Source organism: Penicillium concentricum, assembly GCF_028827145.1.
Source record: "Penicillium concentricum strain IBT 3081 chromosome Unknown utg000006l_segment0_segment0, whole genome shotgun sequence".
NCBI lineage: Eukaryota > Fungi > Ascomycota > Eurotiomycetes > Eurotiales > Aspergillaceae > Penicillium > Penicillium concentricum.
In genome coordinates this window covers 2767948-2784823 of record NW_026622759.1, presented here as the reverse complement: position 1 = coordinate 2784823, position 16876 = coordinate 2767948, and the positions used below count along the sequence as shown (strand labels likewise).

Genomic DNA, 16876 nt, shown 5'->3' with positions numbered 1-16876 from the left:
TTAAAGTACAAGATGCGGGATGGCATCATTTGTCCAAGTTCTTGCTCTTAACCATCCTTCCAAGCAACTCCTTGCAGTTCTTCTCGCTATATTGCTCCCACACCTCGTACAACGAGACCAGCTCTTGTGTACATTCGATGATAGCTTTGATATCGACTTCACTTTCCGCAAGCCAGCCGATAAGCTTCTGAATTTTAGGAGGAGGACCGGATCCAGTTTTATCTGATAAAGCGGCCAGCATCTGCATGCCGCCTCCATCTCTCATGGAGCCCGCCAAAGCCGATTGCCCGGTTCCAGGGTAGCTGGATGGGTGGGTGGGCTTGAATACAACGGCGACGATGATTGCCATGATGGCAATGACATGGGGCGGGTGTAGAAGTGGTAGATCTGTCAGATAATGATCGTTGATAACCGACCAGGCGAGAGCGACTTCGTCCGAGGTGAGTGATAGTTCGGTCTGAAGTTCGGACAAAGTCCGATAAGGGTGATGCACGATGAGTTGCGAGCTCAATTCGGATATCAAGGCAAACTCGCATTCCCCGAGCTTTGCCACATCCGGGGTAATGAATTCTGTGAATAGTTAGCGATTTGTTTGTTTATGGCTTTATATACGGATACATACCTGGCCACAGACCGCGCGCTTCGCCGACCACAAAGCGGATATGTTGTGGACACTCTTCCATCTTGCAGGCAAGATAGAAGGCTGTGGTGAGCACGAGGTATGGACTTGTCTGTCGAATCTCATTCTTGGTATAGAATCTCTTGAGATACACCTGTGCTGTCGCAATGGCCTGCTGTCTAGTGGACATGCGTTTGCCGAGCTTGATGAGTTCTTATGATTTCGATTAGCCTGAAAGTTCAAAATAATGGACATATTGACAACACCTACGCTGATTAAAGTAGATATTCAGTAGTCGCTGATCTGGCAGCGGGAACTGCGAATGGGCAACTTTATCCTTCTCCCGTAATCCTTCACGGATATCGGCTAACTTCTCTCTAGAGAATAGCCAGTGTCGACGCTGGGATGATGCCCAGTAGTTGGCTGCCATATTGAAAGTTTGATGATGGCGCTCGCAAATTGAAAGCCGTCACGACATGGTTGATCCGAGGTCCGGGGGCTATACAGCTGACCCCGCAGGCCACGTATTAAAATGAAATGAGAATGCAGAATCACCAACAAAGAAAATACCAAAAACAAAACAATCAATAATATAAGAATCAAGTCATCTAATATGAGGTCAGGTTGTAATCCCAAAAAGGGATAGTAGGGCCAAGCCCTGGTCCCGTGCAAGATAATCCGATGGCGTCAAAGGTCAAATCGCCGGGCGCCTATTAATCATTACAAAGGGCTAACTACCTAGGTATTCATATTCATAACTTTTACCTCACGTCATCCTTTTTATGTCCTCGATCTTATTTTTAACTTCGATGGGTCTTGGTTTAAACATCCCTTTATAACAAAGCAAAGAAATGGTTGCTCGGTAACAATTTTCATTATGGCATCCGAAGAGTCAAAAGATGAACGCGACAAACGAGTCGCCAAACTCTGGGAAACCTTGGATACCCGACGAGAGGGCCATATCGACCTGACTGGATTAAAAAAGGGGTTAAAGAAGATCGATCATCGTGAGTTTGACCGGGTTCCTTTATGTTTGCGCGCCTAATCTCTTTCTAGCTTTAAAAAATGCAGACGATATGGTACTGAGTGTTGTCCGGGAGGTGGACACGAATGGCGATGGACGTATCGACCAAGCCGGTAAGCTCACAAGAACTACCTCGCCAGTTGAGGAAGGGGTGTCCTGGCCGCCATTATTTGGTCTAATCCTATAATCACCAGAATTCCGAGCATTTCTCGACCGCACCGAGGACGGGCTATGGCAGATGTTCCAGAGCATCGATCGAGACAACAGCGGAGAAATTGACAAGACAGAATTGCGAAATGCATTTTCACGTTCCGGAGTCACGGTCTCGAACGCCAAGTTGGACCGGTTTTTCGCCGAGGTCGACAAAAACAATGACGGGGTGATCTCTTACAAAGAGTGGAGGTATATGCATTCGCACTGGTCAAGTGAAGGCTGAACAGTCTAGGCTGACATATAATCTTCTTTTTTCTTTTAGGGATTTCCTTCTATTCCTCCCTGTCCAGTCCCCGACCGACCTACACGCCGTCCTTTCATACTACACGGCTACGGGCAATCTAAACCCGGAAGGAGATGTCCACATCAATGACCTGCAGGGTTTAGGTACAGACCATCCGTTTCTTTCACCTTACATTCTGGCCATCCAACACCTTTTGTACAACGTTCTGTCTCTCCCCGCCTTGGCCTCCCTCCTTCCTTCAGCGCACGCGCAAACCAGCCAAATCTCAAAGTTGGGACCCGTTTACGAGCATGATTATGCCTCGCTAGACGTCGACTTGGAGTTGGAGTGGTTGGCTCTTCCCCAGACTACCGCCATGCGGATGTGTCTCCGATATTATGGACGGAAGTTGACCGAAAATACCCCTCAACTAGGCTACTTCCTTGCAGGTGGAATTGCGGGTGCCGTGTCAAGGACGGCCACCGCCCCCCTCGATCGTCTCAAAGTCTATCTCATTGCACAGACCGGCGTCAAAGCAACGGTTCAGGCGGCGAAGGACGGAGCCCCGTTGGCTGCGGCAGGGAATGCTTCCAAAACATTGCTCGACGGGCTCAAAGTATTATGGCGAGCTGGAGGAATGCGAAGTTTGTTCGCAGGTTCGTAGTTGTCGATCTGGGCTCGAAGCGGCAACGACTAACCATCAGTAGGGAACGGCTTGAACGTGGTGAAGGTTATGCCAGAGTCTGCGATCAAGTTTGGTGCCTACGAGGTTTGTACTCCTGATATCCAATTTCGTCTACGCAACTAGACGAATGCTGACCTGAGAACAGTCTGCGAAACGAGCATTTGCAAAACTCGAAGGACATAATGATACCAAGCGACTCCTTCCCACTTCACAATTCATGTCCGGTGGTTTCGGTGGCATGGTTGCCCAGTAGGTCATGCACGTCATTGATGAGAGGAAACATGGATCTAATTGTGACTAGATGCTTCGTCTACCCCCTTGATACCCTAAAATTGTTAGTACATCGACCCAAGTGATTTGTTAAAGCATTGTGGCTTACAATTATCAATAGTCGCATGCAGTGTGAAACCGTGAAAGGTGGCCCGATAGGCAATCAACTCATCGCAGCTACCGCAAGAAAGGTGTGGAACAAGAATGGCTTGGTTGGCTTTTTCCGAGGACTCCCGCTTGGCCTCGTGGGGATGTTCCCCTACGCCGCAATCGATCTATCAACATTTGAATACCTCAAACGGAGACTTCTTGCTAAAAAGGCCCGTGAATGTGGTTGTCATGAGGATGACGTCCCCCTCGGTAACTTCGCGACAGGTGCAATTGGTGCTATGAGTGGAGGATTCAGTGCCTGTATTGTCTACCCGCTCAATGTTCTCCGCACTCGACTTCAAACCCAGGGCACGATCATGCATCCACCTACATACACAGGGATTGGCGAGGTTCTAAGGATCACACTCAAAACCGAGGGACCCCGTGGTCTGTACAAGGGTCTCACACCTAACCTTCTCAAAGTGGCACCGGCCATGTCAATCAGCTACGTGGTCTATGAGAACGCGAAACGCATACTTGGCCTACGATAATCTGCCAGCCCGAAAAAGCCCTCACTTCCTCCTTGCATACCCCCGCGGATACCACTCAGCCATTCGCATGCATTTTCGACCTTCACTCCAGCACATCCATTCCTGTGCCTTTGGATCGATCTTTGCTATTTACTGGCTTGACATTTAGAAGCGTTGTCCCCAAGATACCCACAAAAGCCATCGACAGACTTGGCACACCCCCTCACTCATGGGTGCATTTGAGATGCACCCCATTCCCATTTTTGATCTCTTTGCTATAATTCGAAAGATCACAACATTGGCTTCTTTTTTTGTTGCATTCACCTTTGGTTGATATCAACAATGCTTCAATCTGTAACTTTTATTTGCTTTCTATTGCTCATGTTGCGCTCACTTGAGACAACTGTACTTTTGACCAACCTTTGATACAGGGCACTGGGAAACACCACCAACCACATCAGCATGGCAAGGCGTCGATACAATACCACGGGACTTTTGATTTCCATTTTGTCTATTATTACAAGAAAATCTATACGTTTGGATAATACATACTTTGAAACATTTGCATGAATACCATTCTGATCACTCTTAAATTACTCAGTTCGCGAGCCGCAGAAAGGCATTATCACTAAACCCCTTATTTAGCCGCCTGCACAGCCCTAACCTCCTCACCCTGAGGAAGGATGTCCGGCACAGGCCCCAGAGGAGTAATAGCAAACTGATTAATCTGCTTGTGGCTTTTAGTGTAATGGAACTTGATATGCTCAAAGTCAGTGGTATCCCCGAAAGCAGGGACCTCCCAATACAGCCTGCGCACCCAGCGGTGAATAGCCGGGAATCCAGAGCGGATATCACGCAGATTGCACTTGAAATGCTGCACGTAGACCGGGTCAAACCGAACGATGGTGGTGTAGAGTCTGATATCAGCCTCAGTGATCTCGTCGCCGAAGAAATACGGCTTCGAGGCTGCTTCCTGCTTGGCGAGGTGGGCTTCGACCTTGTCGAGTGAGGAGAAGAGTGTTGTTACGGCTTTCTCGTAGGCTTCTTGCGTGGTCGCGAAACCGGATTTGTATACGCCATTGTTGATGTCGTTGTAGATCCATTCGTTGGAAGCGTCGATATCGGCTTGTAAAGCCTTGGGGAAGAGATCGATGTTTTTGTATTGCTCTGGGAGGATATCGTCGAACTCATGGTAGAGCATGCGGATGATTTCCGAGCTCTGGTTTTGTAAGAATTTGGGATTGAAAATGGCATCGTCTGGGAAGATTGTTTCGTACCTCGTTGCTGACGATCAGCTTGGTCTTCTTGTCGAAGAGAACTGGGACGGTGAACCGGCCCGTGTATTCTGGATCATTGGAGAAGTAGATCTGTCGGATATGGGTGAATTCTGGGTGTAGAGGATCAGGAATGGTGTTCTCCCCCGACAGTTTCTCATCGGGAGTAGCAAATCGCCAGCCTAAGAGATGAGTTAGAACCATATAATTTCCCCACGACTTGTGAGATAGATCTGACCTTCCGCTCCAAGATGCCAATGCACCGAAGAGAAAGAGATGAAGTCCTCGAGACCCTTGAGCTTCCGAGTAATCAAAGTCCGGTGAGCTAGTAGATAATGAGTCACAGATCGAGTGGCAAGTCAATTAGATGCTCTTTCATACCCCAAGGACAGGCATAAGAGACATAAAGATGGTATCGGCCCTTCTCTGGAGGGAATTGGGCGCCGGCCCCTCTAGATATCCAGTTCCGGAAGACAGATTGCTGGCGTTTGAACTCTCCCGATTTGTCGCCAGGTTTCACCCAATCGGTGATGCTCATGGGATTTCCGGTCTGGCATTATAAGTCAGTATAGCAATTGGAGCTATTGTAGCCGATTTTAGTTCTTACAGCCATATTGCGGGAATAGGTGATTGGTGCGGGGAACACAAAGCTTTGGTAAGCTGCACGAAGAGGTTCTGCGCGGATAATTGGACGTGAAAGATGCCACAATGATTGAGATCTCAGAATAAAGAACATAAGCGGCAGGGAATTTACACTTGTATTTATAAGAAGAATAAAAATGTCTTTGCGGGGGTCATGACGTCCCCGGGCATGACCAAATGCTGAGTCAGAGTTGCTTATCGGAAGATCCATCAGCTTTGACAAAGCGATCTGGATGTCTTGGCAAAGCCCATTTGATATTGTAATTTGTACAAAGATATAATATAGCTTACATTGATTATCTAAATATATTTGAACAGAGACTGTAGAGAGTTGAGTAATCATGATATCTAGCTACTGTACTAGCAATATGTAGCCAACTGGCTTTCCGTAGATTCTAATCGCCTTATTTTGTGCCTAGCTTGACCATCACGTAAGGAACCTCGACATCCTCTTCTGTCTGGTCCTCTGCGGTCACCTCAAAGATGATGTTCTTCTGGTGCTCGGGGACTGGCTTCTTGCTGACGTGCTCCACAAGCTTGCTCATACTGTAAGGTATAATGTTAGCAATTTGACTCACGCATGGGGCTATAGAAAAGATACTCACGGTAGAGGAAGGCGATCCTTGACCTTCGATGGGGGATAGAAGCTTGCATACAACAAGCTGACTCCAGAGCTGACCATGGTGATGTCCAAGCCCTTCTCGGCGAAGAATTCGAGGAACTCCTGGAGGGGAATGTCTTCCACCTCGAATCGGTCCCAGAGCTTGTCGATTGTGACTTCGCCTTGCTTGCCTTGGTACTTGCCCTTTTCACTAGCGATCGGCTCGCTGAAGCTGAATAGCGGAAGGGCCAAATTAACGAAGCCGTTCTTGTATTGCTCGATGTCGTCCTTGCCGTCAACAACCTTGTATAGTTCGAGAGCAACAAGACCGGTGGCCAGGGCAGTAGTGGTGGCAATCGCCGGGATGATCTTTCCTGCGATGAATTTGGTCTTGTGTCGGTCGGCCTGAGGGATCTCGTAATTGTCTGCACGGAGGTTGCTAGCCGCAGTGATGAAGTCGATGTGGTGGTTGGTGTCATCGTCCTTCTCAAACTCAACTGGCTGCAAGCGGAACCCAGCAAGAGACTTCGGAGAAGGAAGAGATGCGACCAGTTTCTGGATTTCCTGCTCATCACTAGACGAACTAGATGGCTGGGCATTCGGATCAGGGTCATTTTCATTGGCCTGAATCTTAACATTTGAGCTCGGGGTGAACTCGGGAACAATCATGTCATCAACTACTCTGCGGTAATAGCCCTTGTCCGCACCGGGGTTCTTGATACCGTAGTTGAACGCATGGAGATTAGCACCAGCAATAACAAATCCGAGATGAGTGGGATTAAGGCTGTCGAACTTCAAAGGTGTAGGGGCACGCTTAGGTCCAGACCAGAATAGTTGACCGGATGATGTCTTGGAGTCTCGGGGGAAGTTGTAGAGGAGCTGCTGGATCGCGTTATTGTACTGTGCTTCAAATTGTTGGCGAGCCCAGACAATACAATCATCGAAAGTTAGAGGCTTTTCAGTGACCAAGAAGTCACGCAGGTGCTCCAAGGTTTGCTTCTCATTACCCGCCTGCTTGAGGGTCTGCTGAATGTAGTCAGGTTGCGAGAGGTACATGTTGACTGATTCAGGTGGGCCAACGAAGTAGGTCTGGAAGACATCCCTTGCCCATGCAATGGTGTGCTCAATGCGGTTCGGGAAACTCTTCAGGGTACACATAGGGAACGACTTCTCCGGGGGATCCTGAGAGCTGGAGTATGACTCTGTGATGAAAGGAAGGACGACCTGAGTGTTACACTTGGTGCCCAGGGTACCACTTTCCAGCAATGGCTTGCGGAAGAAGACACAACGGCGATCGACATATGTACGTGCATCGACATTGTCCAAAGCGTTTGTCACACCATCAAGACCATTCCAGAAATCCTCATTGAAGACGTGTTCAGTGTCGGCACCGACGCGATCACGAAGAGTGACAATCTTACCCTCCAAGTCTGGGTTCATTGCCTGAGCGGCCGCAGATGCGCATTCGCTCTTGAGTCTACCGACGTCCTTGGGGCGGAAGAGGAATTGGCGGTTAAGATTGCTCTTCTCAATCTGGTCCATATCGGTAACGTAAATCTTTCCTTTGGGACCCGTGCCCAGACCCATCATGGCCCAGTTCTTCAGCGTCTCGCAACCAATAGCGCCGGAACCGACCAAAAATTCGGTGACATTGGCAAGTTTGTCTTGGTATTCTTTGCCAAACACCGCAATTTGACCATCGTAGCGGGTACCAAGAGGCTTGCAGCTCTCTTCAGATCGAGTGACCGATGAAGGCAAGGACTCCAAAGAGTCAAAGTACAACCACTGATGCACAGGACTGAACTTGCCGGAGACAGCCTTCAGAACCTCCTGGGCGGCGATGCCGCCGAAGAAAGCTGCCAAGGGATTCAGATCACCGCGGGCCTGGTAGCTTAACTCCTTGATAATCTTCTCATCCAGTTCAATCTTTTCCTCACCAGCCGCAGCAAGATCGTTAGCAATCTTCAGAACCTCCTGGGCGTCGCTATCATTGTGGGGACGAGGCAATTCGCGACCATGAGTCTCCGCAAACTTATGAAGAGCCTGGATACCAATGTGCAATTGTTGCGGCCGGTCAAACTTGGCAAAGTCGGACATGAGAAGCTCGGGGTTTTTAAGTTGATCCTCCAGTGGCTGGAAATCAATGAAGTTGGGCATCTTGACCTGACTGAATAGACCACCACCCTGGTAGGATCCAAGACCGGAGACATCTCCAATGGTGAAAGTGTAGGGACCCTTCACAGTAACTTTGCGAGGATCACTGTTGTTTAGGCCATCCATACCCTTGACTTCAGTGAAAGTGACGAAGTCACCATCCTCGAGTCCATGCCTGGTCTCATCGAGCGCCGAAACCAACCCTTCCTCGTTAATATCCGCCACAATTCCTCCAGCAGGCTCTTCACCGTTAGGATCACCGACGGTGAAGTTCTTTCCAAAGTCATTGAAGATATAACCAAAGAGACCGAAGGTATCCGTAATTGTAAGGTAGATTTTGTTCTTGTGGCAGAAGTCGGCAATCACAAGTTGTTCCTTCAAAGGCGTCTGTGTGAGCACCACTGCCTGGTAGCGCTTTAGTTGTTCGAGATCGCCCACGAGGCTCTCGCTCTCATGGACTGTAACGGGGACGTAGGAGTTCAACTCGGCGACTCTCGGGGCGGTAACTTCAGCACGGGGCTTGCCGACGTCCTCTGGCTGAAGGAAAAACTGGGAAGAAAGATCCGCGATAGCAACTGGGGCGGGGTCGTACAGGGTGAGGGATTTGACACCAGCGAGGGCGATGTTCTTGGCTATGGAGACAATCAGATGTTGGGATGAAAGCAAGGGTTGACTAATAGTCGAATCACATACCGATTTCCACACCCAAGCCCTTAAGACCTACGACCAGAACATTGGAAGAGCCCATGCGCTTCATGGCCTCGTGGCCAAGAACGTATCTCTAAGGCGTCAGTACATACTTGAATGTTATAGAGGGATGGAGGGCGCTTACAGCTGCCGACTATACAGTGATTCGTCGATTTCCCCATGCTTGATCGCTTCGATGGTCTCTTGAGGGTTCTCGACCTGCATCTTGGTGTCCTTTGGTGAAATATATTAGTGGCAATCTTATCTCTAAGATCAAGACTAACCATACCGTCATGGTTCTTTTATCTGGCCGAGCTCCGACGTCGTCTTCAGAGGCTCTGCGCTTTCCGGGCTTAGCCGCGTCTCGAACAGGAATATTTAAAGGAATGATGAAAGTCAGGAGATGAAAGCCTTGCGATGGAGCAAGTCTTTCAATAGTGATGATAAATCAAGTTGCAACGCCTAGCGTACCAGGTACCTAGCTCAACGAGCACGGAGAAGAGTAGCAATCCGAACGCAATCGACGAATGATAGAGTGTTGTAGAAGATAAGAAAAACGGAACGCCGTGGGAGGTAGGAGTGAATAAGTAAGGGACAAGTCAGTACAAAGTAGGAGAGAGATCGAGAGAGGGACAACGCAACGACGTAAGAGGGGTGGCCCGACAGCTAAGAGATGACTAATGGGCGGTGAGAGGCCGATTGGCCTTTAGCCCCGCGATACTTCATTAAACCACTGGGAGCTATTGTTCTCGAGTTACAGAGTGTATTGTTGAGAGTTGGAAGCTGTGGTACATCTGGATAAGATTTGGGGTCGACTCTGGAGAATGACAACCATCCCTATCTCCTCGGATTGGTCCTGAAGCTCGTTATTCAACACGCCACGTTTGACGCGTCTCGGCACCAACGCGAAGCTTGCGCCATCAAACACTTTACTTCATATGTGTCGCTTTGAATTCGTGGGGCGCGGTTTATTATACTGGCAGCGGAAAAACTGCCCAGTGGAGAGAAGGCATTTCTCTAGGTAAGCTTTCCGCATATACGCCTGCGATCAGCTCGTTGATATCCGATAGGGAACTCTCGTCAGAATGCTCCATGAGATCTTACTCTCCCTCTCCGGCCAGCCATCCCCCCTCTTCAATACCCAAGAAGGGGAAAACGCTGTCACTCAAGATGATTTTTCCCTCCTTTCACCTCCGGAGAAAGCCCTCCTCGCCTCCGTTGCCCACCTGAGCCGACTCCACGCGCAGCTGCGGAAACATGCCTCCGATATATCCTCTGCGAGCCCATCTGTCATATGCCGCTCGGTCTCTACAGCTATTGTTGGAACGCATTTAGATAAATTCCAAAAGAAGATCCTAGAAGTTGAGAGGGCAATCCTCGCAGAGGACAGTGGATATGTCGGAGGGTATGGTATTGTCCCATTGTCGACTATCGTGGGAGAGTTTGCACCATGGACGCGGCGCATGGAGTGGCTTTGGGCTGTTATCCGGTTCATCCAACCGGAAAGGAAAAGTACCGAACGTCTGCATGGTTCCACAGGGGCAGCGCTCATGGATCATTTGCGGACAGAAGCTCAAACAGGATATCTTGATATCAAGGAGATGGCCCTGCAATTGGCGACATCGGCTGAGAGAGCATGGATGAAACAGCTTTCGATGTGGTTACTCTATGGGAAACTTCCTATCTACGGGAAGGAAGACTTTTTCATCCAGGAGGATACCGACAAAGCGAATGACGAGGCACAATTCAGCGTCAACGCCCGATTGCTTCCAACTTTTGTTACGACACAAACGGCAGGCTCAATACTATTCATTGGCAAATCCCTCAATCATATTCGGGCGGAACGGAAAACCTCAATAGCAGGAACCTCTACTACACCGGTGACGCTATACCGGGAGCATATCGAGCAACTTGCGGGCCTAGAACCACCAATTTCGCCTTCAAAATTGACTTCCGCCGTTGACTGCATTCGCCTTTCCCTTTCTCAATCAACATTGTCGAAACTATTGCCCCTCCCGAAAATCCTCGAAATTCTTACTTTGCTTCACAATTTCCTTTTGCTAGGACGAGGGGAGTTTGTGGTGGCTCTTGTAGCACATGCAGATTCCCGAATTGAGGAAAGCCGGCGCCGAGGCCCATCAGCGACCCGTCCCTTGGGAAAACTTGACGTTCTGACCATCAAAGAAGGTGAGGTCACGGCTGCTCTAGCTGAAACGTGGGCGGAGCTTTTCTCACTACAAAAAGAGGAGGACCCGGCGGACGAAGAGCTTGAACTTGCCCGGGAGCTTCTTTGTCTGTCTATCAGTGGCCGCAAAAGTGGCCGACCGATGACCCCTGCCCAAACTCCCGATTCAATATCCAAAATCTCAAAGGTCTCATTTGAAGACCTGCTCTTTCCCATGCCCACAAGCCTCGCTGCACAGATCCGAGCTCCTCTGGACCTATTCATCTCGAGCTCTGATATTGTGATATATTCTAAGATTCATTCCTATCTCCTAGGAATACGGCGGGCTCAAATCCGGCTCGGAGATCTTTGGAAACGGACTCCGTTGCGGCGGAACTACCCTACACCCTGGGGACCACCCAGGAGCAGCAGTATGTTTGGCCAAGCTAAGCTGAAGGCGAGAAGAGATAGAGATAACACTCGTGTTCGCCAAATGCGCCATATCTGGGCCACGGCCAGCGCATGTCTGTTCATGCTTTCCGAGATTGGTGGCTTTTTCCAAGGAGACGTCGTAAATGAGTCGTGGCAGCACCTTCGCCAATGGATTGAAGGATGCTCTTCGTCCACATCATCAGCCCCTGGATCCCGACCTGGGACCGCATCCTCTTTTAAATCGCACCACAGTTCCAAGGCAGTGTCTTCCGACCGGATTCCTACCAGAGACTCTGAGTCTGGCCAGCAGACCATGGGACGACATGACCCCGAAGCTCTCACGGTTGCCCACCGTCGGCACTTGTCATCTCTGGTGCAATCCCTCTTTTTGACCGAACTACCCTTCACAAACACAATGAGAGGACTTCTCACACATATCGACCGCTTTGTCGCTCTTGTGATCCGATTGGAAACCATCCAACGCAACATGGATCTGGAAACAGATGAAGGTGTGGAAGACGCCTTGATAGATTATGCTCATGAAGAACGCGAGGTATGGGAAGAGCTGCGCGCCACTCGAAACGATGTCGAGGCGGGCATTAAAAATCTCATTGGGAGCCTGCGGGACATTGACGATAGTCGCTCGGGAGAAGGACTAGCAACGAACTTCGGTCAGATGTGGCCTGGTTCCCGCCAAGATGACAGCACGAGCCCCGGCTTCAGCCATTACGTGCCCCACAAAGCAGCTGGCGTGGATCGTCTGCTCATGAAACTAGATTTCGGCAGTCTTCGCAGCGGCTTCGGACCGGAGACGACTGCGGGTTTCGCGGGTATGCCATAATGACTGAAGCGGCCCATGGACACCAATGGGTCCTTTGCTTTTGTTGTATTGTTTACGAGCATTCCCGGCGAGAAATTGGCGTTTTATCCCAAGGGCATCGGATAATTGGGACGGTTGACAGGAGTCTGAATATTACATTGATCTGTTGGGGGGAGGGGAGTTTTTTTTATATTATTTTCTTGCACTACTTGCTTGTGGCGGTCTTCCCAAAGCCATTTCCCATGAAATCGAATTTGTTCATTCACTGCTACGAGATGGGATCATGTGTGCCCGCCCGCCGGGCTGTTCATTTGAAAACCAGTCGTAGGAGAGAAGCGGGAGAGAAGGAATGCCTACACCGTGTCCCTGCAGATCGAATTGTTTATCTCTTTATTGATAGAAATACATGATTGAATCTCAACTAGACCTCAATCCCGGAGGATGGATCCAGATTTCGACCCACTGTCTCATCATGACAACCTCGTGAATGCATTCAAACTACAAAGATTCCAACATTGAAGGCAGGAGAACGGGGTACATATTACTGATGAGGTGTGGCTGCCTGGACTTATCCCTTATCTGTACGAAGTACTCCATAAGGGACAGGTAACCTGAATTTAGTACGCTTGCCAGCCCGTAAGACGTTCGAGATCACCTTCGATCTTTCGATAGCCCCTGCCTATTCCGTAGTCGGAACGGGATTTTGAGCACATGTATAGTTTAGGGCTTGCGAAATGGGTCTATAAAGGCGGTCTCAATAGCGAGTTCGGGTTCATTAAACCACAAAAAAGCATATGGAGTGGACTGGGCATGCAGTGTGTACATACATTACTCCGTAGTAGCTTTTAGTTCCCGATAGAGAAAGCTTGATAGAAAGCGCGTTAAAGTTCCTTGCCAATTACCAGTGCAAAAGAAAGACCCAAAGATCTCAAAGTGAAGTACGGAGGATTCCACATAACTGATTCACAACCCTGGAGTCGGTGTGAGATGTAAAAAAGGATTACCGAATTAGGAAATCCCGGGCTTGGTATGAGATTTCATTAAGCTCATGTGGTCCATTCCTTCCATCCTAAAAATAAAATAAAGCAAAAATTAAAGCTCGGGACTGGACAACTTGCGTGATGGGGCCCGGGTGGATTTGAGGTGGAACTCGGGGTGGTCCCAAGGGGCCCGGGACGCCGAGAAAGGAGAAGACGAGTAATCACTTGTCACTCAATTTTTTCCCCGTGGAATTTGGAGCCTTCGAATACCTCAAAATATTCAGAAGTCATTTCGAAGAAAATAAGAAATGCATTACGTGTCCAACTAGCCGTTAATGCCGAGTCTCTTATTGGAAGAGGCCGGCATTCCCCGTCTGCATGGAGAGCTTCAGCTTCGCGGGATCTTCTGATCTTCCTCTAACTGTCCAGCCCCTCGACCCGGAACAAGATCGGAGATCGCCATGGAAAAAAAGAAACAGATTCCAAGCCAATCACATTCACAGACGATCAATTGTGATGGACAACCGTGCATACTCCCGCCGGGTGGGCCATTCCATCGAAGCTCCTATCGAAATCTTACCGTCTTCAGCCCAGGGGTCACGATATTCCTTCTGGATGTCGGTATGACCCCCTTTCCCCGATATCCCCATCTCTATGGCTAATCAGAGGTCCGGTGGCAAGCTTAGGCCTTACTGTGGATGTTCTCGGTCAACCGAAGTACCTGGGTCCATCTAAGTAAAGGCGAAAGCAGTTATCCACCCGGTCACGCGCAACTGGAATTGATTTTTTTCCTGTCAATCTTTATGCAGGATCTTATTGTTCTCGGTAGGCTCTCTAAGGAAGTGCCGTTCTAACTCTCTAGACATATAAATCTATCACCCTGATGCCATAGATGGAATATCGTGAACTCTTTGGTTGTACCAGTCCTTCTTGTTACTTCTCGTTTCGCAGTTATCGAGATTAATACGTTAATACTATCCCCTCTTCCTTCCATTATATATATCCCCAATCCGTCCCTTCGCCATGTCTTTTGTTCCCCGAGTATTGGCTCCCGCTCGTACACGGCTAGCTGGTGTTGCCACCACTGCTCCCCGTTCTCTCTTTTCCCCCTCAACTTGCCTGTACTCGACCTCCAAGAGCTCGTTTAGCCCTCATGATATCCACAATGTAACCCACAGCCCGGACCACATCCAATCAAAGATGCCGGCGAAAGAGCTTTTGCGCAACCACCACCGTTTCAGCGAGTTTGATCTTGAGGGCCGAGTATATGCCATCACCGGCGGTGGGCGAGGACTAGGGCTATCAATGGCAGAAGCATTGATCGAAGCCGGGGCAACAGGTACTTACAATCTCGTTTCCTCCTTCAATGTCAAAATGAACGCATGCTAACGCAATATCAAATAACCAGTGTACTGTCTGGACCGCCTCGAATCTCCACATCCAGACTTTCTCGTTGCCCAGCAAAGGGCCAAGGACGACTTTGGGAGCAGTTTGGAGTACATCCGCATTGATGTACGCGACAACGCCGAAGTCAATGATGCATTCGCAGCCATTGCAGCGAAGGGAGAGCGATTGGACGGTCTGATCGCCGCGGCGGGAATCAACCACCTCCAAAGCGCACTGGAGCACTCCCAGCAGGCTTTGGACGACGTGATGTCGATTAATTATAATGGAGTGTTTAACTCGGCCACCGCTGCGGCCCGCCAGATGTTCAAATACCAACAGAAGGGTTCGATCCTACTAGTAGCCAGCATGAGCGGCCTCATTGCCAACAAGGGCATGACCTCACCCGTGTACAACTCGTCCAAGGCGGCGGTCATCCAGTTAAGCCGTTCTCTCGCTATGGAATGGGGTCGTCATGGCATTCGTGTCAACAGTCTGTGCCCCGGCCACATCATCACGCCGATGGTGGACGAGGTATTCAAGCAAAATCCCGCTGCTAGGGCTACTTGGGAAGCGGAGAACATGCTTGGTCGCTTGGCAATGCCTGAGGAGTTCCGCGGTACGGCTCTTTTCTGTCTTTCTGATGCAAGCAGCTTCATGACGGGGAGCACTCTGCTTATTGATGGAGGACACACTGCTTGGTAAGCGGTATTCTCACCTGGCAAAACATTTGCACAAAAATCAAGTTTAAAGATATGAATATAGCTGGCGAAAATTTTCAATGAAGGGCACTGGCGTTGAGGATTTTGTACAATAAGCGCATACACCTTAGTGTGAAGCTTAGCTCGTATGACTTGGAACTTAGGCAGGAGCTTGGGGGGAACTCTTAAGAGGAAGGTTGCCTTAAGCATAGGTATTTTTTATAAGGTATGGCTTCTCTTCTCTTTCTCTCTCTCTCTCTCTAAATGTGTAGCTCAATAATATTATACTCCTGCCCAGCTGGAGGCTACAGTGGTCGCGCGGACATGGATTTCACTCAGATTTTTATCCTATCCTAAGTATCACGCACTCGCCCAGGTCGTGTGACGCTAACGTGGTACTCATCCTCAAAAAGCAACGGAGAAGCCGATGAGCCTTCCTCCAGGCCCCTAAAATGTGCGTCTCTCAGTAGACCAATGCTCAGGTCACTCCCGGATTCTTGGTAAAGAGCGCTGGAGGGATTTCCATCACTCAGCCGTATTCCATGGGCCCAAAAGGATGTGGTTTATGCGTTTATATGCAATGGCAAATCGATAATATGTCCACTGTGTGCAGAAATAAAGGCCATGTCCCCCACCCGGTTCGTATTACTACAATAGAAGGTACATTTTTCGCATCAAAATGGTATCGAATACACTCTCGCCCAATGAGGAGCTTCGAGGATCCAAGTATCTAGATGCTCTACTGAACTCCCATGAGGCCCGCCATGAAGCCCGCCGAAAAGACCCCGATACAAGCGTCATTCCATGTTTCACCGAAGAGAACTCTTTTTTATTTCGGCCTCAAATCTACATACCCATCCTTGTTCTGATTTATACTGTCATCTTGCTTGCCGCCTGGTGGATTCTATGCCTCCTAAGTAACGACAGACTTAGACCTATCCCTAGCAGCCGCGGACATTCTTACGACAGCCGTGAGCCTGCTGCCTATGAATTTTCTGATACCATTGTGCGCTGGTGCCGAGCCGCGCTGGTGCTTTGGAGTATTACCGGGGTGGTGAAACTTCCTTTAACTTCGGCTGTATGTGGCTTATGAACTTTGTAATGATACCTCGGTATGCTCTCCTCAAGACCAAGGCCAGTGGAAGAAACTGTATGTACTCTCCTCTGCTTATCTTACTTCGGTGGGTAGAACTTGAACTCACCGATATTGCAGTCTCTCTCCGTATTACGGATCCCAACCTGCTTCAAATAATATTTCAAATGTTATGTCCGAAAATGTGACCTTCTACTTAGACTGGGTTCCCTGGACAGGCCCTCTTGCCCTCATTGCTCCCTTGGTATGCAAGAGACGATACTGGAAGGGGGATGGGCTGGCTTTATAGGA

At 49.2% G+C, this 16876-nt stretch overlaps 8 protein-coding genes across 8 annotated transcripts; 4 read left to right on the top strand and 4 right to left on the bottom strand.

Moving 5' to 3' along the window:
* Positions 1–25: 25 nt before the first annotated feature.
* Positions 26–1049, bottom strand: ssn8 (cyclin-dependent protein serine/threonine kinase regulator SSN8; the record flags this gene model as incomplete). The annotated part of the gene is made up of 3 exons (XM_056729016.1): positions 26–570; positions 623–832; positions 890–1049. 3 exons carry the CDS (start codon positions 1047–1049, stop codon positions 26–28), a joined length of 915 nt encoding a protein of 304 aa, XP_056574831.1.
* Positions 1050–1496: 447 nt separating this feature from the next.
* Positions 1497–3675, top strand: N7517_011292 (calcium-binding mitochondrial carrier protein; the record flags this gene model as incomplete). The annotated part of the gene is made up of 8 exons (XM_056729015.1): positions 1497–1626; positions 1676–1756; positions 1838–2045; positions 2119–2735; positions 2787–2848; positions 2910–3013; positions 3066–3098; positions 3156–3675. 8 exons carry the CDS (start codon positions 1497–1499, stop codon positions 3673–3675), a joined length of 1755 nt encoding a protein of 584 aa, XP_056574830.1.
* Positions 3676–4291: 616 nt separating this feature from the next.
* Positions 4292–5541, bottom strand: N7517_011291 (glutathione S-transferase family protein; the record flags this gene model as incomplete). The annotated part of the gene is made up of 5 exons (XM_056729014.1): positions 4292–4873; positions 4932–5110; positions 5167–5253; positions 5310–5478; positions 5536–5541. 5 exons carry the CDS (start codon positions 5539–5541, stop codon positions 4292–4294), a joined length of 1023 nt encoding a protein of 340 aa, XP_056574829.1.
* A 417-nt stretch (positions 5542–5958) lies between these two features.
* On the bottom strand, positions 5959–9307 carry ubaA (E1 ubiquitin-activating protein ubaA; the record flags this gene model as incomplete). The annotated part of the gene is made up of 5 exons (XM_056729013.1): positions 5959–6116; positions 6176–8957; positions 9019–9104; positions 9158–9246; positions 9302–9307. 5 exons carry the CDS (start codon positions 9305–9307, stop codon positions 5975–5977), a joined length of 3105 nt encoding a protein of 1034 aa, XP_056574828.1. The 3' UTR covers positions 5959–5974.
* Positions 9308–9495: 188 nt separating this feature from the next.
* On the bottom strand, positions 9496–9939 carry N7517_011289 (uncharacterized protein; the record flags this gene model as incomplete). The annotated part of the gene is given in 3 exon segments (XM_056729012.1): positions 9496–9678; positions 9691–9745; positions 9771–9939. 3 exon segments carry the CDS (start codon positions 9845–9847, stop codon positions 9496–9498), a joined length of 315 nt encoding a protein of 104 aa, XP_056574827.1. The 5' UTR covers positions 9848–9939.
* Positions 9940–10097: 158 nt separating this feature from the next.
* On the top strand, positions 10098–12449 carry N7517_011288 (uncharacterized protein; the record flags this gene model as incomplete). Its single annotated transcript, XM_056729011.1, has 1 exon — positions 10098–12449. The coding sequence occupies one exon, from the start codon at positions 10098–10100 to the stop codon at positions 12447–12449; it is 2352 nt and encodes a 783-aa protein (XP_056574826.1).
* A 1982-nt stretch (positions 12450–14431) lies between these two features.
* Positions 14432–15496, top strand: N7517_011287 (putative short chain dehydrogenase/oxidoreductase; the record flags this gene model as incomplete). The annotated part of the gene is made up of 2 exons (XM_056729010.1): positions 14432–14747; positions 14817–15496. The coding sequence occupies 2 exons, from the start codon at positions 14432–14434 to the stop codon at positions 15494–15496; spliced, it is 996 nt and encodes a 331-aa protein (XP_056574825.1).
* Positions 15497–16171: 675 nt separating this feature from the next.
* Positions 16172–16585, top strand: N7517_011286 (uncharacterized protein; the record flags this gene model as incomplete). The annotated part of the gene is made up of 1 exon (XM_056729009.1): positions 16172–16585. One exon carries the CDS (start codon positions 16172–16174, stop codon positions 16583–16585), a length of 414 nt encoding a protein of 137 aa, XP_056574824.1.
* Between the last annotated feature and the right edge of the window lie 291 nt (positions 16586–16876).